The following is a 23,512-nucleotide window of genomic DNA, read 5'->3' as shown; positions in this document are numbered from 1 at the left end:
CCAAGAAAACTCTTTTGAAAGTGGAATGTGTTTCTCATATTGTCTTTCTTTCTGTTGCTTGTTAGGAAGGCCAGGTTTTACTTTCATAGAATCATAGAATGATACAGCACAGAGGGAGGCCATTTAGCCCATTGTGCATGTGCCGGCTCTTTGAAAGAGCTATCTAATTAGTCCCACTCCCCTGCTCCATTCACCACAGCCCTGCAAATGTTTCCACTTCAAGTATTTATCCAGTTCTCTTTTGAAAGTTATTATTGAATCTGCTTCCACCACCCTTTCAGACAGTTCATTCCAGATCATATAAATTCACTGTGTTTAAAAAAAAATCAATGTCAGTGCAGTCCTGAAATCCTTTGCCTCTGGCTCCTTCCAGGCTTCTAGGCTGCCACAGGGATATCAATAACATCAGTCAGCCTGCAGTTCATGCTTGCATTAAGCAGGTGACTGATGCAATGTTTGCTCAAGCAAACAGTTTCATCACTACAACTGAAAACAGCAGGATCGGGCTCTGGGGTTCGTGCAGATTGCAGACTTCCCTCAAGTCCAGGGCCTCATTGACTACACCTGCATTGACTGAGACTGCATATCTCGGGGATGCATGCTTTGACTCCACCATCTCCTCCTCCTTCGTCAAGCTGGAAGACCAAATGGTAGTTTGTCCAAGATAGATGGTGGAGTCCAGAGCCTGCATCACTGAGAGATGCTGCTGCTGGCGTCACAGACTCCTGCAAGCTGTAGCATCCATTGAACTAACCACACACTCCCTTGTTAACTATGGAGAACTGCACACAAGTTGGTAATGGACTCCTCCACTAGTTCTGACATGTTCAGGTGTCAGCTTTGGCTCAATGGTAGCACTCTAGCCTCTGAGTCAGAAGGTTGCAGGTACAAGCCCCACACCATAGACTTGAGTATACAATCTAGGCTGGCACTTCAGTGCAGTACTGAGGAAGTGCTGCACTGTTGGAGGTGCCGTCTTTCAAATGAGACATTGAAACTGAGGCCCCGTCTGCTCTCTCAGGTGGACGTAAACGATCCCATGGCATTATTCGAAGAAGAGCAGGGGAGTTATCCCCGGTGTCCTGGCTGTAATGTATGTACCTTTAAGTGGGGAACTACTTTGTACAGCTCATGTATACTGTAGTACCGGCAGTGACCACACTTGTATATAACGCTGAGTAGTGATCTGTACAGATCAGTTGCAGTTTGAACCACGTTGAGTAAACACCTATTGTACCGTTCTCCGCAGTCCGTTTCTTATACACGGATGTAACATTGGCGACGAGGCAGGTTCGAACCTACCTGCAACTCTGCATCACCTCCCGGGGATTCGTTCCTGGAGATCAGTGGATTGGAGGTCAAGGCCAGAGACTCGGGCGTCGACCACGGGCAACCGCCCAGTCATCCAGCAGAGACTCGAGAATTGCGGGGGAGGCTGTCGAGAGCCAGGCTTGGCTTTCCAGTCGAGGTGGTCCAGCAAAACGGGCTGGCAACAGGTAGTGCGCAGACCCTTCCCGGACGGCGGTGGGCTAGAGCCCGACCGAGCGGCACAGCAAAGGGCCGAGCAGTGTCGACGGGGAGAGAGAGAGAGGGCAGAGCGCACAGGGCGCAGCCGGTGTACAGGGGCCGAGCAGCGTCGGAGAGAGGGAGAGAGAGACGCGCAGAAACCCGCGAGGCGCCGCCATTGCCACGAGGACCGCCGGGAGCGGCGTCGGCAGCAGCGGGGGAGGAAGGAAAGCGCGGGAGACGCCATTTTAAGCCATTGGGAGACGCCATTTTAAACCACACCCAAAATGCCGAAGAGTGGCAGTATCACTGCATTTGACAATGAAGTCGAAGATTGGACTACATATGTTGAACGAATAGAGGTGTACTGCAAGGCAAATGAGGTGTTAGATGACAAAAAGCGTCGGTATTGTTAAATTTAATGGGTGCAAAGACGTATGGTTTATTACGAAATCTAGTAACCCCAACGAAGCCAATGGAAAAGAGTATTGAAGACATAGTAACGATACTAAAGGAAAATTTAAACCCCACACCGCTGCTGATAGCAGAAAGATTCAAGTTTCACAAACGGAACCAGCATAAGGATGAAAGCAATGCTGATTATTTAACAGAACTGTGCAAACTATCGAAACACTGCAGTTTGGAGCGGGACTGGCAGATACCTTAAGGGACAAGTTTGTGTGTGGGCTTCAAAGTGAAGGAACCCAGAAACGGCTTTTATCTGAAAAGGACCTTACGCTGGAAAAGGCTTTCAGCATTGCGGTATCATATGAAGCAGCAGCACGGGGCGCTGCAGAGATACAACAGAGACCGCAAGAATATGGCACAAATGAAATGTCATATGGAACAGAGAAGTGCTATCACTGCGGCAGAACAACACACGACCAGAATGATTGCTGGTTCAAAGACAAAGTGTGCAGACAGTGTGGAAAAGTAGGACACATAGCACGAGTCTGCAGGTCGGGAAAGAAAACCAGCAATAAGAAACCGACCAAAGGGAAGTACAAGAAGGTACATAAGATAACGGAGAATAGTTCAGACGAACAAAAGAGTGATAACGACTCCGAAAGCAGGGAACTGAGTTGTCTGAAACGACATAATGTGATCACAACGGAGGATCACCGAACCATTTGGGTCACTCTCAAGATAGCAGGAGTCCAGGTAAAGATGGAATTGGACACAGGATCAGCCCTAACAGTCATTAACCGACGGGACTACGAGCGGCTATTCTCACACATACCCTTGAGAGACACAAAAACTATTTTGAAGACGTACACGGGGCAAAAAGTCTACCCCAAAGGAAAAATAAGGGTGACCGTTATATATAACGGTAAGGAAACACCAAAACTAGACCTGTATGTATTGCCAGATGGAGGACCACCATTACTGGGATGTGAATGGATCCGGAAAATACAACTGGATTGGCATTCCATACAGGCACTGACTGTGGCTGACAAAAAGGATGACGACGTCACACCTGGGCGACTGTCAAAGATCCTAACTGACGCGAAAGAAGTGTTCTAGCAAGGACTCGGAACACTAAAAAGCATGACAGCGACGATTAAAATTGAAGAATACGCAAGCCCAAAATTTTTTAAGGCCAGACCGGTACCTTATGCGATCCGCCCAGCCGTCGAAGCAGAGCTGGAGAGTCTGGAACGTTCAGGTGTACTGTCCAAGGTAGACTGGAGCGAGTGGGCTACACCCATCGTCCCTGTGATGAAAAAGTCGTTGAGCAGCACGCCTGGGGAACCAAGGAAGGTTCGCATCTGTGGGGACTTTAAGGTAACAGTGAACCCGGTCCTTCACACCGTACAATATGCACTTCCGCGGATTGAAGATATTTTCGCCTCACTATCTGGAGGGAAACGCTTCACTAAGATTGATCTGGCCCAGGCATATCTGCAAATGGAGGTAGAAGAAGCATCAAAAAAATACCTCACAATCAACACCCATAAAGGTCTCTACCAATACAACCGGCTGGTATTCGGGGTAGCATCAGCTCCGGCTATTTGGCAGAGGGCAATGGAACAAGTCCTGCAAGGGATCCCAGGGACCCAGTGTTATTTGGACGACATCCTGGTCACGGGCGAAAATGACAGCGATCACCTTGCCAACCTGGAGCAGGTGCTCACTAGATTGCAGGAATATGGGCTCCCAGCTAACCGCCCCAAATGCGAGTTTTTTAGAGAACAGATCTCGTATTGTGGCCACGTTATCGATAAAGAGGGGTTAAATAAGTCCCCAAAGAAGATTGAGGCAGTAGTCAAGGCTCCAGCACCGGAAAATGTGTCACAACTGAGGTCGTTCCTCGGGCTGGTAAACTACTACCATAAGTTCTTGCCAAATTTGTCTACAATACTACACCCACTGAACACCTTACTGCAAACTGGGGTGCCATGGAAGTGGAGTGACGAATGTAGACGAGCTTTCCAGAAGAGCAAAACACTAATCACATCGAAAGAGGTATTGGCCCATTACAACCCAGCATTACCAATTCGGTTGGCATGTGATGCGTCACCCTACGGCATTGGTGCGGTGCTGTCGCACAAATTCTCGGACGGCTCAGAGAGGCCAATAGCCTTTGCGTCACGATCACTAACCTCAGCCGAGCATAACTACGCCCAGATTGACAGGGAGGCCCTCAGCCTAGTGTGGGGAGTGAAAAAGTTCAATCACTATCTGCACGGGCAGAAATTCACCTTGCTGACTGATCACCAGCCTCTTGTCTCCATTTTTAATCCGAAGAACGACGTTCCGGTGATGACTGCACAACGACTACAAAGATGGTCACTTTTTCTAGGGGCGCACCACTATGAGATTGAATATAAGGGCACGAAACAGCATTGAAATGCTGATGGGCTATCACGCCTGCCACTGCCTACTGCGGAGGAAGCACCAGCAGTGGATCCTGTCGAAATATTCCATTCGACTATAGTTGAATACCTACCGGTAACTAACGCTTGTATTGAAAAGGGAACCCGAAATGACCCGACACTGTCTCGGGTATATGATTTGACGGAGAAGGGATGGCCAGCACATGGCGACTCACTGTTGCCAGCATTCTCGACAAGGAGAGAACAGCTGTCAGTGTGCCGGGGGACCTTGATGTGTGGATCCCGAGTGGTAATTCCACCCAAGTTAAGGGATAGAGTGCTCAATGAGCTTCATGAGGGTCATCTGGGAGGGGTAAAAATGAAAAGCCTAGCCAGGGCTTATGTGTGGTGGCCGGGAATCGATAAACAAATTGAGGACCTGACCAAGAGCTGCTCAGGATGCCAGAAAGTCCAAAATGCACCACCACAGGCCCCTCTACACCCATGGGAGTGGCCCTCATCTCCATGGCAACGGGTGCATATTGATTTTGCTGGTCCATTCATGGACTCAATGTTTTTAATAGCACTCGAAATGGCCTGTGGTCATCAAAATGTCCTCCACCACCACGGAGAAAACTATTGCAGTCCTACGGACCATTTTTGCCAGGAATGGCTTGCCAGAACAGATTTGCTCCGACAACGGACCACAGTTTATGTCCGAAGAGTTCCGGAGGTTCTTGAAAAAGAATGGGGTAAGGCATTACACATCCGCCCCGTATCATCCAGCCACAAATGGATTGGCTGAGAGGTTCGTACAAACCTTTAAGAAGGCAATAAAGGCTATGTACAATGACAACATTCCGCTGCAGCACAAGGTGGACAATTTCCTGTTCGCCTACCGGAATGCGACACATGCAGTCACCAACCAGGCCCCAGCCATGATGTTCTTTAACCGAAGGTTAAGATCTCGCCTGGATTTGCTCAGACCAAACGTATGAAGAGATGTTGAGAGTAACCAATTCCAGCACATCCATGAGAAGCCAACAAGGAGCTTCAATGTAGGGCAACCAGTCTTGGCCCGCGACTACCGAACAGAAAAATGGCAGCCAGGAACGATATGCACACGGCAGGGCCCACTAATGTACACAGTGGACGTTGGGGAGAGCATCGTGAGACGCCATGCTGACCAGATCCTAGAGTCACAGGAACAAGTCAACCCCATGCCTCGCCCATACGTACCTGGTGATGAACCCGACGTACAGGTCGCATCTACCCCAGAAACAGTAGCATCGGAAGCTGATGAACCAACCGACGACAGGGGGCCAGAATCGCTTCCGCACCAAGAGCAAGACACTCGGGAAAGACGCTATCCAGAAAGGATCAGGAAGCCTCCCCAAAGACTGAATATATAAATAGACTATTTTCAGCTAATGTTGCATGTTAAAAGTGTTAATTGTAATTAGTTTGATATTTAATTGTTAAATGAGTGTTATGGTACTGTTAATCTAAAAGGGGAGGAATTGTAATGTATGTACCTTTAAGGGGGGAACTACTTTGTACAGCTCATGTATACTGTAGTACCGGCAGTGACCACACCTGTATATAACGCTGAATCGTGATCTGTACAGGTCAGTTGCAGTTTGAACCACGTTGAGTAAACACCTGTTGTACCGTTCTCCGCAGTCCATTTCTTATTATACACGGATGTAACACTGGCCAATATTTATCCATCAACTAACATCACTAAAACAGATTATTTGGTCATTATCACATTGTTGTTTGAGGGAACTTGCTGTGCACAAATTGGCTGCCGCGTTTCCTACATTACAACATTGATTATACTTCAAAAGCACTTCATTGTGTGTAATGCATTTCGGGACGTCCTGAGGTTGTGAAAGGAGCTACATAAATGCAAGTCTTTCTTTTTTTCTTTTTTGCTGTCTGTGGGAGCTTGCTGTGTGTAAATTGACCACCACGTTTCCTACATTACAACAGTGACTACACTTCAAAAGTACTTCATTGGCTGTAAAGCACTCCGGACGTCTTGAGGTTGTGAAAGACGTTCTATAAATGCAAGTCTTTCTTTCTTTCCTTGGCAGGCAGTGCAATGCATTCAGCAATTACTGGTGCAATAAATAGCAGGTTTTCTTTTAAAGGCTGGGGCCTAGAAATTCAGTATAGCCATGTTCGGGGCGCTACAGTCGGGCGGCCGCTAAAGTTTGCGCCCGGCGCAAGTTCGCGCCACCTTCGCCGATATTCAGTCGCATCGCCCCAAGAGGTTGCTGCTGCGCTAAAACAGGCAATGCACGACTATCTTTCGGCGCTAAGCCGGCGGTGCTGAGCGATACCCCCGAGGCCGGGCGCAGCGCAGGTGCGGCGAGTTGCTGATTGACGGCAGACACTCTGGCGCCGGTCAGCTCTTAAAGGGGGAGGGTGGATTTGTTTGCCTGCCACGCCTTGCACACTGCAGCCCTCAAGCTAGGCCTGACCACTTCTGCTTCATCTGCACAACGCCCAGGGCTATGGAGAAGGCCAGGGAGAGAGCGCAGCGCTTCAGCGACGGTGACCTGAGGGTGCTGGTTGGCGGAGTGGAGCGCAGGCGCCATGTTCTGTTCCCAGAAGGTGGCAGGAGGCCGCTGCCCAGCGCCTACCGGAAAGCCTGGAGGGAGGTCTCAAGCAGGGTGACTTCCAACAGCGTGGTTGCCAGGACTCCTGTGCAGTGCCGGAAAAAGTTCAACGACCTCACTCGGGTTGTCAGGGTGAGTACCCTTTCCAGTGTCCTCCTCATCCCTGCATGTGCACCTCAGTTTATTGGCAAAGGGACCTGAAAGCCCTAATGGCCAGCCCTCATCCAGCAGCTATGGGACTGTCATGAAAATCACTTGCACATTCAGCACTTTACACACTGTACAAGATATTCGACCATGGGAGGCATTGCAGACAAGATCAGGGCTTCACACTGTCAGGGCCAGTCCACCATGGGAGGCAGTGCAGACAAGATCAGGGCTTCACACTGTCAGGGCCAGTCCACCATGGGAGGCAGTGCAGACAAGATCAGGGCTTCACACTGTACTTAGAGGCCGTCCTTTCTCTTGCAGGCTAAGGTGGCGCACAACCGGAGGAAGCTACGTGAGACCGGGGGAGGCCGTCCTGACGTCAAAGAGCTCTCCGACCTCGACCAGCGTGTGGAGCGCATTATGGCAGGCCGGCTGATTGGCCCCGTCGCCAGTGGAGATGCCCACCCTGTTCTGGGCACCTTTTTGACCTCTCTCTTTCCACTTGCGCCTCAGATCAGCATCCTTTGCCACTGTCCGACCAATGCAGTGCATGGCAGCACTCATGCCTCCCTTGCTGCCGCCCTGTCCTCACTCTAAAGCTACTCTTGTGCCTCCCTGCTTTCAGATGGTGAATCGCCAGGTGAGGAGGCGGGCCCTCAAGCTGCCACTGTCAGCGATTCCGAATTCGAAGAGGAGGAAGAGGAAGCCGGCCCATCAGTGCCACCCTCAGCCGCGCCAGCCCATGGCGATGAAGGGGACACGTCTTCCCTGGAGGGGAGCCAGGGGGAAGGGTCGGAGGAGAGTGAAGCTCCAGGGCCCAGCGGCCTGCAGCAACGCGGGAGGGGTGGTGAAGCTCGGCGGACTTCTCCCCAGAGGGTGAGTGCGGCCTCCAGTCCTGCGACGGTGAGCGCAGAGGAGGTCCGGCTCCTGGAGGAAATGGCCGTCCAGGCTGAGCGCAGGCACACTGAGCTCATGGCTGCAGTGGCAAGGATGCCTGACTCCATAGAGTCTCTGTCAAGGAGTGTGCAGGAATTCAGTGCAGCACAGGCCAGGAGTCTGCAACAATTCAGTGCAGCACAGGCCAGGAGTCTGCAGGACTTCACGGCAGCACAGGCGGCTTCGAGCCAAGTGCTCAGTCGTGCCGTTCATTCACTGGCTGGTGTCATGCGGACACAGACCAGGGCCACACGGGCACTAACTGCTGCCACCCTCGCTGGATTGGCCAGGCATCGCCAGGGCACTCGCCGCGCAGCAGCAGCCCAGCAGTCTGTTCTTCAGCTGTTTGCTGCGCATGCTGCAGTGCTGGCCCGTGTGAGTGCCAATGTATCAGGCAACCAGGGAGTACCTGCGATCTGTCAGGTTGGCACCATTCCTGCAGCCGACACTGCCACTCCGCCATTGCAGCTGCCACAAGCCGCTGGACAGACTGCTGCCGCCCAAGCAGAGTTGGAGCAGTCAGCAGCCGGACCCTCCAGGGCCAGAGCTGGTGCAGGCCGACCCCCAAGGGCATCTGCCGTCTCGCCATCTGACCCTCAGCAGCCTTCCCCCAATCTTGCTGCAGCCACTGGGGTCCCATTGAGGAGGAGCTGCAGGGCAGGCAGGGGCCAGTCACGGATGCGAAAGGTATCGCCCTCGCAGGGCAAAAAGTAGAAGGTCTGCACAAATGCTTTGTGTTTTTGTAAGGCCGAGGCTGGTGTCTTTCTTTGTTTTGTAAGGCCGAGACTGGTGTCTTTCTTTGTTTTGCAAGGCCGAGACTGTTAGTTTTGAGTTTTTGGAGGGGGCTTCTCTCCATGAGGTTGTAATGTGGGAAGGGCAGAGGTTTGCAATAAATTAATGTTCTTAAATCGCACTGTGCATGCTTTTTTTTGCAAGTCCTGGTTGCCCTGCTCGGCTGAGGGCTTGTGGAGCGGCTACATTCATCTGGTGACATTGGCACAAGCCATTCAATAAGCCGGCGACGGGCGGCCCTTGCACTTTCTGCCTCCCTCCTGTGCTGGTCCTCCTCCTCCTCCTCCTCCTCCTCCTCCTCCTCAGGTGGTCCTCCAATCTCTGGTGGCAGTGGCTGAGTCCTGCGGATAGCCAGGTTGTGCAGCATGCAGCACACGACCACGAAATGGGAGACTCGCTCCGGGGAATATTGTAGGGCTCCACCAGAACGATCCAGACAGCGGAACCGTTGCTTCAGGACACCGATTGTTTGCTCAATGATGTTCCTGGTCGCTTGATGGCTGTCGTTGTATCCCTCTTCAGCAGGGGTGCTGGGCGCACGGAGCGGGGTCATCAGCCAGGTACACAAAGGATAGCCTTTGTCCCCGAGAAGCCATCCTCGTGGGTGAGGCTGGGCCTGGAACATGTCTGCCACAGAAGTCTGGCGCAGGATGAAGGCATCGTGGCTGCTGCCTGGAAAGCGGGCATTGACAGCTAGGATGAGCTGCCTGTGGTCACACACCAGCTGAACGTTGAGCGAATGGTAGCCCTTCCGGTTGCGGTAATCCTCGGCATTCTCCAGAGGTGCCCGCAAAGCCACATGCGTGCAGTCAATGGCGCCCTGCACCATGGGGAAGCCCGCGAATGCTGCAAAGCCCATTGCACGCTGTTGCTGTTTGACAAGGGCCATGGAGAAGGAGATGAACTGACGTCTCCTTTTGAAAAGGGCATTGGTCACCTGGCGGATGCAGCAATGCACGGCGAACTGGGAGATGTTGGAAATGTCCCCAGTAGCGGATTGGAAGGAGCCGGTGGCATAGAAGTTGAGAGCCACCGTCGCCTTCACTGCCACCGACAGAGACGTCCTGCTCCTCAGATGTGGCTGCAGATCACCGCCAAGCAGGTGGCAGATCTCAGTGACCACCTCCCTTCAGAATCGCAGCCTCCGAACACACTGCTCGTCAGACATGTTCAGATAGGAGAACTGCTGGCGGTATACCCTGGGTGGGTAAGGCCTCCATTCGCGACGTCTGTTGCCCCCTCTCCGTCTAGCCAGGACTGCCACTCTCTCACGGCGTCTGTGAGCCCTTTGGATGCAATGGAGAAAGCCAGCGTTTGCACCCATTGCAGCCCCCATTATATGTTAGCAAACAATGATATGTCACTGAAGACAAAGACAAGTGGAAAGCTGTGGCCTGAAGCCACAAGCACCTGTCCGAGTGTTGAGCCAAAGCAGAAAGCTCTCTACCTTGGTCTCTCTGCAAAGATCCGTCTCTCAAAAAGGAGTGCTGCCAAATGGCAGCCTTTTCTACTGCAGGAGGTGTGCCCTTTAATTTGCGCCCCCCGCGCCCCGCTTCGACTGAGAACCGTTCCCCTCTACCAGTCGCTAGGGGCGCCAGGCGCACAATAGGGCGTCGCGACTGAATTTCCGGTTTGGGGCGCACAAAGGGTGTTGCACGAGGAAATGACGTCAGGACCTGCGCGCGCAGCTGAGCGCGCGCAAAGACTTTGCGCCGCCGCTAAATCATGAGTGAAGTTGGGGAGAGGCGCAGATCGCGCTGCGCCCGGCCGCTAGCCGCCTAGCGCCCAACATCTCCTCCTCCTAAGGCGCTACCGGCTGGCGCAAGCAACTGAATTTCTAGGCCTGGGTTTCTAAAGTCTACGTCTGTGTCCTCTTCAGCAAAAACCCAATGCCTGCCCGAGACGAAAATTGCCCCTAGTTAATTCAGTCTTCCTGTCCTGTCTGAAAACTTGCACACATTAGCATTTCAAAGATATTAAATAATTCCTGAAGCAATTAACTTTTGAATACAAGTAACATTGCCAATGCAGAACTGGGTAGGCCAGATGGTCCATGTGGAAATGTGGGTATCTAGACAGTTTGCTCATTGTTTTCCTCACAAAAAGACAAAAGAATTATTTTAAGAATACAGCTAATTTAAGTAAATATTAAATTCATATTGTTCTGTCTATCTATAGGAACATTAAAAACGCTATAATATAGCTCTACTTCCATCACAGCACCTACTGCAAGGCAGATAGCATTGTCTTTTAAGACGACAGACATTTATGACAGACTTTCCTGTCAATTAATAAATTGTCTATCACTGCATGTTTGTGTGAAACTTAGGACTGGATTTTACCAACCTCGGCGGGTCCGTTGTAGGCGATGTCGGTGGCGGGTTCCGGCCTCACTGCTGGCTCCAGCCCGTTGTGTAGAATGATTTTCCCCTGATTGGGCTTGTTAAGCCCACCCAGCGCGTTACCTGGCCAATTGAAGGAAATTGGTCTGATGCCGTCATTTGATGACGCGTCATCAGCCGGTTTCCTTAAAGGGACCATGTGCAAATTGATTTTGACATTTGTTCTACAGCATTGAGGTGCTGCAAACACTGACGAGCACTGCACAAAGGTGCACGGCTGCACCCAGGCTCTCCCATGACTCCCTCCATATGCTTATGGAGGGAATCACAGCATGCAGGGAGGTTCTCTTCCCTTCCAATGGGCGGAAGACACCTCCCCAGGAGACCAACGCAGCCTGGTTGCTCATTGCAGAGGAGGACACAAGCAGGGATGACGTCAGGAGGACCTGGGTGCAGTGGCGCAAACATTTCTATGATCTCAGTAGATCACAAAACATTAGTACAAAGTCACACTCAACTTCATCCTGCCGTGCCACTCATCACATCCCCATCACTCTGCCTTCCCTACTCTATTTCTGCACATCCTTACTCACACCTCCACCCATCCCTCTCTAGCTATATTATCACATCCCCATCTCACTAGCCATCCCTCACACTCACCCTCATCCTAATTCAATCATAACAACTAACAACACATAAAGGTAGGCATTTGGGTGTTTTATCCAATGTTCATGTAAAGTTTCTGTTAATGTGCTGTTAAACATTGAAACCTTTATTTTCAACACTTTGCATTCTTGGGACAGATTTGTGTGCACCTTTGGAAGTGGCTTCGTGAGTTGCAGTGAATGGTGAGACATGTCGTTGCTCCCCCCAATAGTGATGATTGTGAAAGGAATGGCTTGAGCATTGTAGAGATGCTTTATGGTGTTGGTGTGGGGTGACATATCATGTGGCAGCCAGGATGTACAGCATCAAGTGAAGTAAATCTGGCCCTGGTGAGGCCATCCCTGGCAGCAATGTGGTCAGGTGCTGATGCCCTGTGTCCTGTGCCGCATCAGTTGATTGCGGAGAAGGTTGGTGTTGTTGGTGCTGCTGGTGTGCCTGGTGATGCTGGTGTTGGGGCTGATCGTGGTGGGATTCTGAATACCAAGGTGAGAGAGTTTCAAGGGCACCCATGGTGATGGAATAGATGGCAGGAGAAGTAGAGATGACAGAAGCGATCTGTCAATGGTGGGAGAGATAATGAGGTCAGACTGGATGGAGACTTGTATAAAGACTTGCAGCATCCTGAATCTGTAGTGGAGATGCAGTTTAGAGAAGGGAACATTTCTCAATCATCTGGGAGCTTTGACTTGACATTTGAAGCTGTCAACTCATCAGCTGAAACAATGGCAAGTGACCTCCTGCCTCAGCTTCACTGACGAGGTTTAGGCACAACGGGAAACTGGTGGGCGACCTGTCAAAATCAAAATGTTTGTAAAAAAAAAAAGCATTGTTAAGTGGCTGTAAATAAGCCACTAATGATTTCAATTGCCTCCCCCGTCGCTGCATGTCAGGTCTGCTCAGCACTGGCAGACCTGACATTTGGGAAAGGCGCGTGGCGGCGGGTTGACAGCGGTCCCAACCCGCTGTCAAAAACATTTTTTCCACCCGACCCGCTACCAATCGTGCCCACTGACCCCCCGAAAAATTCTGCCCTAAGTGTTAGTAGCAGCTACTTATATGGAAAACAAGATGATGTGATGGTATCGCCATTTACAGTCTCATGTTACATCTATTGTTGTTTTCATGAATGCCTGGAATATACAAATAGAAACAAAAAATGCTGAGTAATTATATGACCTGGTTTATGTTAGACAGCTAAAGTTTTGATTTATTTCCTATTTATTGAACATGCCTGTCATAGCTACCTCATTGTTTTATTTGGTCAACAAAGTACCAAAACTGCAACAAACCAGTCAATGGCAGCTCAGTTGTAGGATCATCTCTTAATGTAGATAGAAACAACTATAAAGCATTGACTCAAAGGCAGTGGGACAATCAAATGCCACTATTATTGCAGGGAACATCTGACTCATTCACAGGAACATAGGAAAAGACGAAGGCCATTCAGCCCCCTGAACCTGAACCAATTCAACTTATTCAAGGGAATACAAGCCTAGTCTATGCACCCTTTTAGCCCTGGTATCAGTCTGGTGAATCTGTGCTGCATGCCTCGAAGGCCAATATATCCTTCCTGAGGTGCGGGGCCCAGAACTGAATGCAGTTCTCCAGATGGGGTCTAACCAGAGCTCTGTACAGCTGCAACTTAACTTCCACCCCTTTGTATTCCACCCTCTTGAGATAAAGGCCAACATTCCATTAGCCTTTTAGATTATTTTTGTACCTCTCCACTAGCTTTTAGTGATTTCTGTACTTGGACCCCTAAATCGCTCGGCTCCTCCACAGTTCCTCGCTTCTCACCATTTAGATTCAAATGGTTCAAAGTGGATGACCTCACACTTTCCCCACATTGAACTCCATCTGCCACAGTTTTGCTCACTTAATTTATCAATGTCCCTTTGCAACTTTCTGCTTCCATCTACACTATTTACTGTGCCACCTAACTTAGTGTCATCAGCAAACTTGGATATATGGCTCCCTATTCCTTCCTCTAAGTTATTTATAAATATAGTGAAAAGCTGAGGCCCCAGTACAGATCCCTGGGGAACACCACTAGTCACACCCTGCCACTTTGAGTACATACCCAGTACCCCTACTCTCTGTTTCTTACCACTTAACCAAATCCCTAGCCAAGCCAATAGATTGCCTCCAATTCCATTTGTGCTCATTTTTGTTAACAGTCTCTTGTGTGGATCCTTGTCGAATGCCTTCTGGAAGTCTATATTAATAACATCCATAGACACTGCCTTATCAACCATGTTTGTTACCTCCTCAAAAAATTCTACTACATCCGTTAGATATGACTTACCCTTTACAAATCCATGCTGGCTCTCAAATAGCTGTTTATACAGATATACCAAGATCATCTCCAAGGTCACATAAAATAATTGTTAGAAGTTCAGAAAGGCATGCAATAAAGCTTTTCCAGCTTTTTGAAGCAACAGATTCCACTCATGAGACAGAACATTGCAGGAGATTACAAAAGCTCTGAGCAGTGACGATTCTGTCTCAAGGGTTGTGTAAATGCTGATCCTCTGCATCTATATTCTCCCTGTTCAAACTGGAATCAATATTTTTAATATTATGCAACTGGTTAAAATAGTATAATTGTGGATTTGTTGTTCATGTATGCACTGCTTTTAGCACACAGTTTAACGCGATTGCAGCAAATTCCTGTGTGCTGCATTTGAACAAATAGGGGAATTTTGCGGGGGGTCAGTGGGCACGATTGGTGGCAGGTCAGGTGGGAAAGTGTTTTTTTTTTTACAGCTAGTCAGGACCCTGCTATCAACCCGCCGCCATGCGCCTTTACTAAATGTCGGGTCTGCCAGCGCTGAGCAGACCCAACATGCAGTGGCAGGGAGGCAATTAAAATCATTAATGGCTTGTTTACAGCCACTTAACAATGCTTTTGTCCCAGCTTTTTGAATTTGACAGGTCGCCTACCAGTTTCCCGCTGTGCCTAGACCTCATTTGTGCAGCTGAGGAGGGAGGTCACATACCATTGTTTTGGCTGATAAGTTGACAGCTTCAAATGCTCCCAGATGATTGAGAAATGTTCCCTTTGTCACTAGCCTCTCTAAACTGCATTTCCACTACAGATTCAGGATGCTGCAAGTCTTTACACAAGTCTCCATCCAGTCTGACCTCATTACCTCTCCCACCATTGACAGACCGCTTCTGTTATCTCTACTTCACCTGCCACCTATTCCATTAGCATCGGCGCCCTTGGAACTCTCTCACTCTCTCACCTTGATCCTCAGAATCCCACCACAATCAGCCCCAACACCAGCATCACCATGCACACCAGCAGCACCAACAACACCAACCTTCTCCGCAATCAACTGATGCTGCACAGGACACAGGGCATCGGCACATTGCTGCCCGGGAGGCCAGGGATGGCCTCACCAGGGCCAGATTTACTTCACTTGACGCTGTACACCCTGGCTGCCACATGATGCGCCAGGTTGACACCACCCCACACCAACACCATAAAGCATCCCTACAATGCTCAAGCCATTCCTTTCACACTCATCAGCATTGCGGGGGTACCGTTATGTCTCACCATTCACTGCAACTAACTAAGACACTTCCAAAGGTGCACACAAATCTGTCCAAGAATGCAAAGTGTTGAAAATAAAGGTTTCAATGTTTAACAGCACATTAACAGAAACTTTACATGAACATTGGATAAAACACCCAAATGCCTACCTTTATGTGTTGTTAGTTGTTATGATTGGAGTAGGATGAGGGTGAGTGTGAGGGATGGCTAGTGAGGTGGGGATGTAATAATATAGATAGAGAGGGATGGGTGGAGGTGCAAGGTAAGTTGGTGTGAGTAAGGATGTGCAGGAGTAGAGTAGGAAAGGCAGAATGATGGGGATGTGATGAGAGGCTCAGCAGGATGAGGTTGAGTGTGGCTTTGTACTAACATTTTGTGATCTACTGAGATCATTGAAACATTTGCGGCACTGCACCCAGGTCCTCCTGACCACATCCCTGCTTGTGTCCTCCTCTGCAATGTGCAAACAGGCTGTGTTGATCTCCTCGGGAGGTCTTCTCCGCCCATGGGAAGGGAAGAGGACCTCCCTGCGTGCTGTGACTCCCTCCATAAGCATATGGAGGGAGTTATGGGAAAGCCTGGGTGCAGCCGTGCACCTTTGTGCAGTGCTTGTCAGTGTTTGCAGCACCTCAATGCTGCAGAACACTGACAGCACAACTGTCAAATTAAAGTTGGCCATGGTCTCTTTAAGGAAACCGGCTGATGACGTGTCATCAAATGACATCATCAGACCCGCTTCCTTCAATTGGCCGGGAAACTCGCTGGGCAGGCTTAACAAGCCCAATCATGGTATATTCATTCTACACAACGGGCTGGAGCCAGCAGTGGGGCCAGGACCCGCCACTGACGTCGCCCGCCACGGACCCGCCAAGGTTGTTAAAGTTCAGCCCAAAGTCTTTAACCTATTAAATAGTGTGCTAAAAATAGTACACAGAGCAATTGTGATCCTCATGTAGATCATATTAGTTACTTTGCATTGAGTAGTTATGTATTTTGTGATAGATGCAGTAAACTAGATTACTGAGACAAAAAGAAATAGTAGAGCAAATTAACTAGAATGCATAGAATCATTCAACCCATTGGTTCTAGCTCTTCGATGAACTCTGTACTCTAATCCCCTTTTATATTCTTCCTTTTCAAATATTCCCTTATAAATTATGCTAGAATCTCTACCTCAATAGTCACTGTGGTAAAGCATTCCATGTCATAACAATGTGAAAAAAAATCTTCTAACTTCCCCCTTCAAACAATCTTTTACTACTTACCCTCTCAAAGCCTGTCATTTTTGAACATTCTGTCAGATCTCCTCCTAACCTTCAAGTTTCCAGTGAAAAAAGACCATTTTGGCTTCTGTGTTTCCCTACATTAGAATACTTCAAATGTATGGAAGAGGAGACACTCAATGTTTTCATGGGGAGACTGGATAGGCACTTGAGGGAAATAAACTTGCAGGGCTATGGGGATAGAGCGGGGGAATGGGACTGACTGGATTGCTCTACAGAGAGCTGGCATGGACTCGATGGGCTGAATGGCCTCCTTCTGTGCCGTTATGACTCAATAATTGGCTGTGCAGCACTTTGGGATGTCCTGAGGTCATGAAGGACATTATATAAATGCAGTTTATTTTTTCTTTCTTTAATGTTATTTTGTATTTGCTGCAGGTTTTACATTGCCAGTCGGATTCTCATCTCCATTGACTGGTATCACTGCAGGCCTGCCTCCAGGGATCAATACAACTACTTTTCAATTCTCCAGTCCACCTGCTAATGAAAGCTCTTCAAACATCCGCGCCCAAGGATCATTTTGCATCCCACTGGTCCAAATAGTGCAATCCACAACACAGCAGAGTTCATCTGCATCATCGGTTAACAGCAACCCTATTCAGACTGCAGTACATCCACATCCAACTCAAGACACAGGTTAGTCACAGAGGTGGCACTTTCGAATGGAAGTACAGTAAATGGAAAATATTCTTAGCTGAGGAACAACAGGGCAATCTTTCCATTCTGCAAGGCTAGTCGTGCTGATGCAGAGCACTTGAGCGGGAGCCAGGACATCAGGCGGAGATTTATATTGCTGGATTCTAATCCATATTGTGCAAGAGCTTCATTTCAGTGTTTAAACACGGGACAATGGGAATATAGAGAGCGATAGGGCAAAGACCCTGATTTAGTGATGGGGAATGTGTCTTTGAGTCAGTTTGAACACATGAAATGGGCAATGAGTGTCAGGCTGTTCAGGGCAGATAGCAAGTGACTGTTTTAAATGGGAATTTCTCCAAAGGTGACCTTTAACAGTGGATTTATGAGATCTGCTAGTTTTTTTGCTGTGAATTTTGATAGTGATATTTTTGATTGCTCCAATTAAAAATTGGAATGTGAGAATTCCTATCTGTGTTCCTCTCTTTATGTGCAATTTGAAGGGAAAATAAAGAGGATGAAAGGAGGGTGCATGAAATGAGAATGCAAGGTAAATTCAGTGACCCAGTCTACTGTTCTCTTCAGCCCTGGCACATGAAACATAGAAACATAGAAGATAGGAGCAGGAGTAGGCCATTCGGCCCCTCGAGCCTGCTCCACCATTCAATGCGATAATGGCTGATCATCCAATTTCAGTACCCGGTCCCTGCTTTCTCCCCATACCCCTTGATACCTTTAGCCTTAAGAAATATATCCAACTCCTTCTTGAATATATTTAATGAATTGGCCTCAACTGCCTTCTGTGGTAGAGAATTCCACAGGTTCACCACTCTCTGGGTGAAGAAATTCCTCCTCATTTCTGTCCTAAACCATGGAGACAGCCACTAACAACAGCTGAGCAAAGATACAACAAGGCCCACACAGCCACCAGGAGTATTATTGAACTCACTATAGGCATCTTGAAGCAGTGCTCCAGATACCTGGAAAGAATGGGGGTGCCTTAAAATAGAGCCAAGCCAGGGCCTCCAAGATTATCATAGTCTGTACTATGCCATACAACTTTGCGTCCAGAGAGGTCTAATAATGGAGCAGAGGTAGAGCAGGATGCCTACCCACAGCCAAGGAGAGAGCAAAACCTTGAAAATGAGTCAGAAGATGTTGCTGCTGAAACACCATTGTAGACAGCAAGAGTCATATGACGGGCTCTCATAGATGAGGCCTTCAGCTATATGCCCCATCTGCCCAATTCATTGATACACCTGTCTACATGTGCAACAATGCAGTGACCCAATCCGCTTTCATCAACATTGTCCTGTGCACTAAATCAATTACCATTGATGCCGATACCTTTCTGTGCACCATCAGAAGAAAACTCTCTGGGCACAGTTGAAATAAAATGCAACTACTGTACATTTAATTCCCTAGAAGTTATTAGTATATGTAGCTATGATTTTTGGCCCTCGCTTCCCCTTGGTGAACATGTTTTGTAGTAACTAATCTTGTGCATCGGTACCTGTTCCAGCTATGCCCTGCTGCTGGGCACTGCCACAGCATTTCCAGTAATCTGTATAGGCACAGACATGTGGAGAACATTGAGGACAAAGAAGCTTTGGAAAACGGCACTGTCTATCCAATCTCCCAGTTTGTCCAGACCAAAAAGGTGAGCTTCATGAAGAGTGAAGCCCATGGTCTCCACAGCAGCAGTGTGATCATTTGTGAGAGATCATCCCATTATGCAAAGGAACTTTCTCACTGACACCCTGATGCAGATGCCCCAGAAAACGCATTTTCAAGGTGGGTTATGTTTCTGATAAGCGGTTGTGCACAACTGCACAGGTGTAGGTCGTGAACTCTCCACAGTCGCTGTCGCACGTTGCAGGATGCTTGGCACACTTTCTAATGGCAATAAAAATGTTGGTGCTCAGATAGCACCCTTTTAAATGCAGGTCCCATCAGGGCCGAATCCAAGATCTCAGCAACTGATGAATGATGTGAGCTGGCCCTCCAGCCAGCAGATTCCAGCTTCACCACCACATATTCCTGCTCACTTGTGCTTTATGATTCGCCTAATGCACCATATTTAAATCCCCCAGGTGGATGTACCTGTATCGATAGAGTAATTCAAGAGGATATTGGGTCATAAGATCACATGATCAGAAATGTTAAACAGATTTAATCTATTGTAATTTTCTGTGTTTGTAAAATAACAAACATGACAGAGCAAGTGCCTAGTGTTGGGTGTAAACGTAGAATACGCTAGTCCAGGCATACATATTTTGCAAAACCAAACATAGTACGGGAATAATATCAATTAATCAATCCTTGATGTGAATTATGAATATATGATATAAATCATAACAGCAATGAATAAGACGTTAAAGGTTAGTCCTAGAGTTATAATGAAGATATTGTTCTTCACAGGTACACACTTATTCCCTCTGCAATAATCCTTGGATTAGGAGGAGCTCCACTTTGGTCTGCTAAGTGTACCTATCTTACCATTTGTGGTAACCAATATACAAGGGATCACGATAAGATTCCAGAAAATATAGTGAACCACTACTTTGGGATTTTCTTCCTTGTGTTTCAGTAATCTGCTGTTTGGGGGAATCTAATGTCTTAAGAACATAAGTAAGCTGTGAGGAGAACACAAAGGGCTCGATTTTAATCGCCCTTTGGAGGTGGGTCAGCTGCGAAAATCGGAAAAAATGGTTTCAGACACCCAACCTGCCTCCATCCCGCCCCACGCGATTTCCGTGAGTGTTGGGTCAGCCGCTCCCAAACTGACCCAACTCTAGCCGGTAAGCTAGGTAGTTAAGGCAGTTAAGAGCCTGTGAACTGCCTTGATAATCCTATTCCGATAGAGGTTTCCCATTTTTGTGCCTCTGGCTCCTGTTTCCCATCTTGTCAGAAACAGTCCAACTGCAAGGAGAGGAGTTGGTGGAGGACATGATATGTAGTCATTGTTGGTGCAGCACCTTAAAAGCGCTCCTGTAACGTGGCTGGCATTCAAATGCAACAACTTTGTTGTTGGAGGTTTGGGATGAGATTTTGCACATCTTCTGACCTTGTGACTGGTCAAGCTGACACACATCTGCTGTTTGAACTGATTGGAATAATTTCAGGCCACTTTGAGTGTGCGCTTGCAAGCTTCTTGCCTCAACTGAAATCAATAACAACGGGATGGGAACCATTTACATCCTCTCATCCTGGTCGTCAGATTCGGAGGACGAGCAGCACGGCTTAGTGCTGTCGGCTGAACAAGTGGCTCAGCACACAGCCTCCTTGGAGGAAGATGAAGATGAAGAGGATGAGGAAGAGGATGAGTAGGAGGATGAGTAGGAGGATGGGGGAGTGATGCCTTGCGAGGCCAGATATGGCCAATCCAGCAGCAGGTGACCACATTGATGACTGTCAGGCAAGGGATGCACTCAGCCATGCCAGATTCGCGGAAGCTAACGCTTCAACCACAGGTGGCTGGCACATGGAGATGAATATAAGTCTGACAGTCACAAATTCCAGGTATCATCTTGTCCAACAAACAGTGGTTTGCGCTCAGTGTCACCACCATCATTCTACATGGAAATCGCCCTGAGCCCTCCTGAACTTCCATTTCCCAGAACACAGAGGCCACACTTTAGGTGATCTCAGCAGATTATTAAACCTTTTTCGACACTAAACCCATGTGTGTCTGCACACAGATCTCGAGCTCACCCCCTCAGCAATTTGCAGCCAAGCTGTCTTAGTTTGCTGAGGAGGCCTCCTCCTTCAACTCCCTCAACAAGAGCATGGCGAGAGCCCATTGAACCTGGGTGCAGCCTTAGTTTTTGGGCTGCCATTCCTGCAGCTCCTAGCACCTTTAAGAGAAAAAAGCAGTACTATTACTAAGCCAATGACTGGAACAAATCTGGCATCTTTTTCATTTCATAGTCAGATAATAAAGTCATATATCAAAAAATCATGACCCTCTTTCTGGAATAATATGACCAGCAATATCATTCATTAAATTTTGCTCAGAACAGAAGCTGTCAACTCCCCTTTCATATAATACAGCACCAAGCCATCCCAATAACATTTGTATGCAAAGAGGACATGGCCCCTTTAAATTTTCAAACAAGCAACGCATCATCAGACGCGAGAATCTGACATCCTCCAAGCAATTGCCTGCAGGGACCTGCATGTCGGCCGTAACGAGGCCAGTGAAGCCAAAATCGGAAGTGCTGGGAGGCGGCAGCCCGGTGCGAGGCGGCAGCCCGGTGCGGGTCTGAAAGCTGCCAAGCAGCGGGCCCACCCTCAACCTGCCTCCATTATTAAAATCGAGCCCAAAGAGTCTGCAAAGGGATATAGATCGACTAAGTGAGTGGGCAGTAAGGTGGCAGATGGAGTATAATGTAGGGAAATTTGAGTTTATTCACTTTGGTAGGAAGAATAGAAAAACAGACATTTTTTTAAATGGTGAGAAACTTTCAAATGTTAGTGTTCAGAGAGATTTGGGTGTCCTTGTGCAAGAAACACAGAAAGCTAGCATGCAGGTACAGCAAGCAATAAAGAAGGCAAATGGCATGTTGGCCTTTATTACAAGGGGGTTGGAGTATAAAAGTAAGGAGGTTTTGGTACAATTCTACAGGGCCTTGGTGAGACCACACCTGGACTACTGTGCACAGTTTTGGTCTCCTTATCTAAGGAAGGATATACTTGCCTTGGAGGCGGTGCAACGAAGGTTCACTAGATTGATTCCTGGGATGAGAGGCTTGTCCTATGAGGAGAGATTGAGTAGAATGGGCCTATACTCTCTGGAGTTTAGAAGAATGAGAGGTGATCTCATTGAAACATACAAGATTCTGTAGGGGATTGACAGGGTAGATGCTGAGAGGTTGTTTCCCCTGGCTGGAGTGTCTAGAACTAGGGGGCATAGTCTCAGGATAAGGGGTAGGCCAATTATGACCGAGATGAGGAGGAATTTCTTCACTCAGAGGGTTGTGAATCTTTGGAATTCTCTGCCCCAGAGGGCTGTGGATGCTGAGTCTTTGAGTATATTCAAGGCTGAGAAAGATAGATTTTTGGACTCTAAGGGAATCAAGGGATATGGAGATCGGGCAGGAAAGTGGAGTTGAGGTTGATGAAATGCCATGATCTTATTGAATGGCGGAGCAGGCTCGAGGGGTCGTATGGCCTACTCCTGCTCCTATTTCCTATGTTCTTATGTTCTTATCTATATATATAAAGCGGCTCCGCCCACACTGACCGCGCATGCGCCGCCCGCCCGCCCGCAGCGGCCGTCCATCAGCCGCGCGATACGCGGGGGACCTCAGCTCCGGACCTCAGGTGCTAGGTAGGGGGAGGGGCCGGAGAGAGGGACAGAGGGGAGTGGGGGAGCGGGGGAGGGGAGGGGTGGGGGTGGGCGAGGGGAGGGAGGGAGACAGGGGAGGGGAGGGAGGGAGAGGAGGGGAGGGAGGGGAGAGGAGGGGAGGAGGGATAGGACAGGGAGAGGACATGACAGGGAGAGGGGGGGACACACAGGGGCAGGGAGACCAAGCGCCCCAAAATTGCCCTCGCAACGAGGGCTCCCCAGCTAGTCTATATATATAAAGCAGCTCTTCTGTCTGTCCCGATGTCTGTCTGTCCGTTCTCTATACGTTTGAAAGTTACAGAGCGTACCGATGCGCGCGTCGACTCAAAAGAAAGCTTGCGATTCCGGACCGGTCATAGGCGTATTTACGTTTCGGCCGGACAAAAATCCCGCCCGTGTTATCCCAAAAACGTTCAGCGTTCCGCTCATTAGCATCTCATTAGCGACCGTGTGACGTCGAGGTCGACCAATCGGACGGCGGGTTCCTGGCGCGTGCCGTCCTACAGTTGAGTGTCGAGTGACTCGACGATTGACCAATCCTACGCTTCGGTGACCTGACCGGTCGACCAATCAGTGCGTGTGTGGGCGGGCCTTATCCTCCTGAACCGAGGTGAGTGGCCGCCATCTTGATTTTCCACAATTTTTCCCCCCACACTTTCTGTGTGTTAGGGAACTAAGGTAAATATTTTAATGATGTGTTAGGGGAATTAAATAACAATTTATTTGTGTTTTAAATTGTCTTTAGCAACAGGAGGAACTGAAGTGATCCCTAACCGCCGCCGTCCCCAAACCGGCGTTTTTAAAAATCAAAAAATTTCTCTCTCTCTCCCCACTCTCTCTCCTTCTCAT

The 23,512-nt window shown here is 48.7% G+C and overlaps 1 protein-coding gene across 1 annotated transcript in view; it reads left to right on the top strand.

Moving 5' to 3' along the window:
- LOC147121625 (uncharacterized) overlaps positions 1–23,512 on the top strand; it is a 273,615-nt gene that overhangs the window by 32,613 nt on the left and 217,490 nt on the right. Inside the window, 1 exon segment of the mRNA XM_085982020.1 lies at positions 17,056–17,313. Coding sequence (XP_085838146.1) covers positions 17,056–17,313 — 258 coding nt within the window.

Source organism: Somniosus microcephalus, chromosome 3, assembly GCF_052327205.1.
Source record: "Somniosus microcephalus isolate GS21.2 chromosome 3, FLI_Smic_1.0, whole genome shotgun sequence".
Lineage (NCBI taxonomy): Eukaryota > Metazoa > Chordata > Chondrichthyes > Squaliformes > Somniosidae > Somniosus > Somniosus microcephalus.
This window is presented reverse-complemented; position numbering and strand designations above follow the sequence as displayed.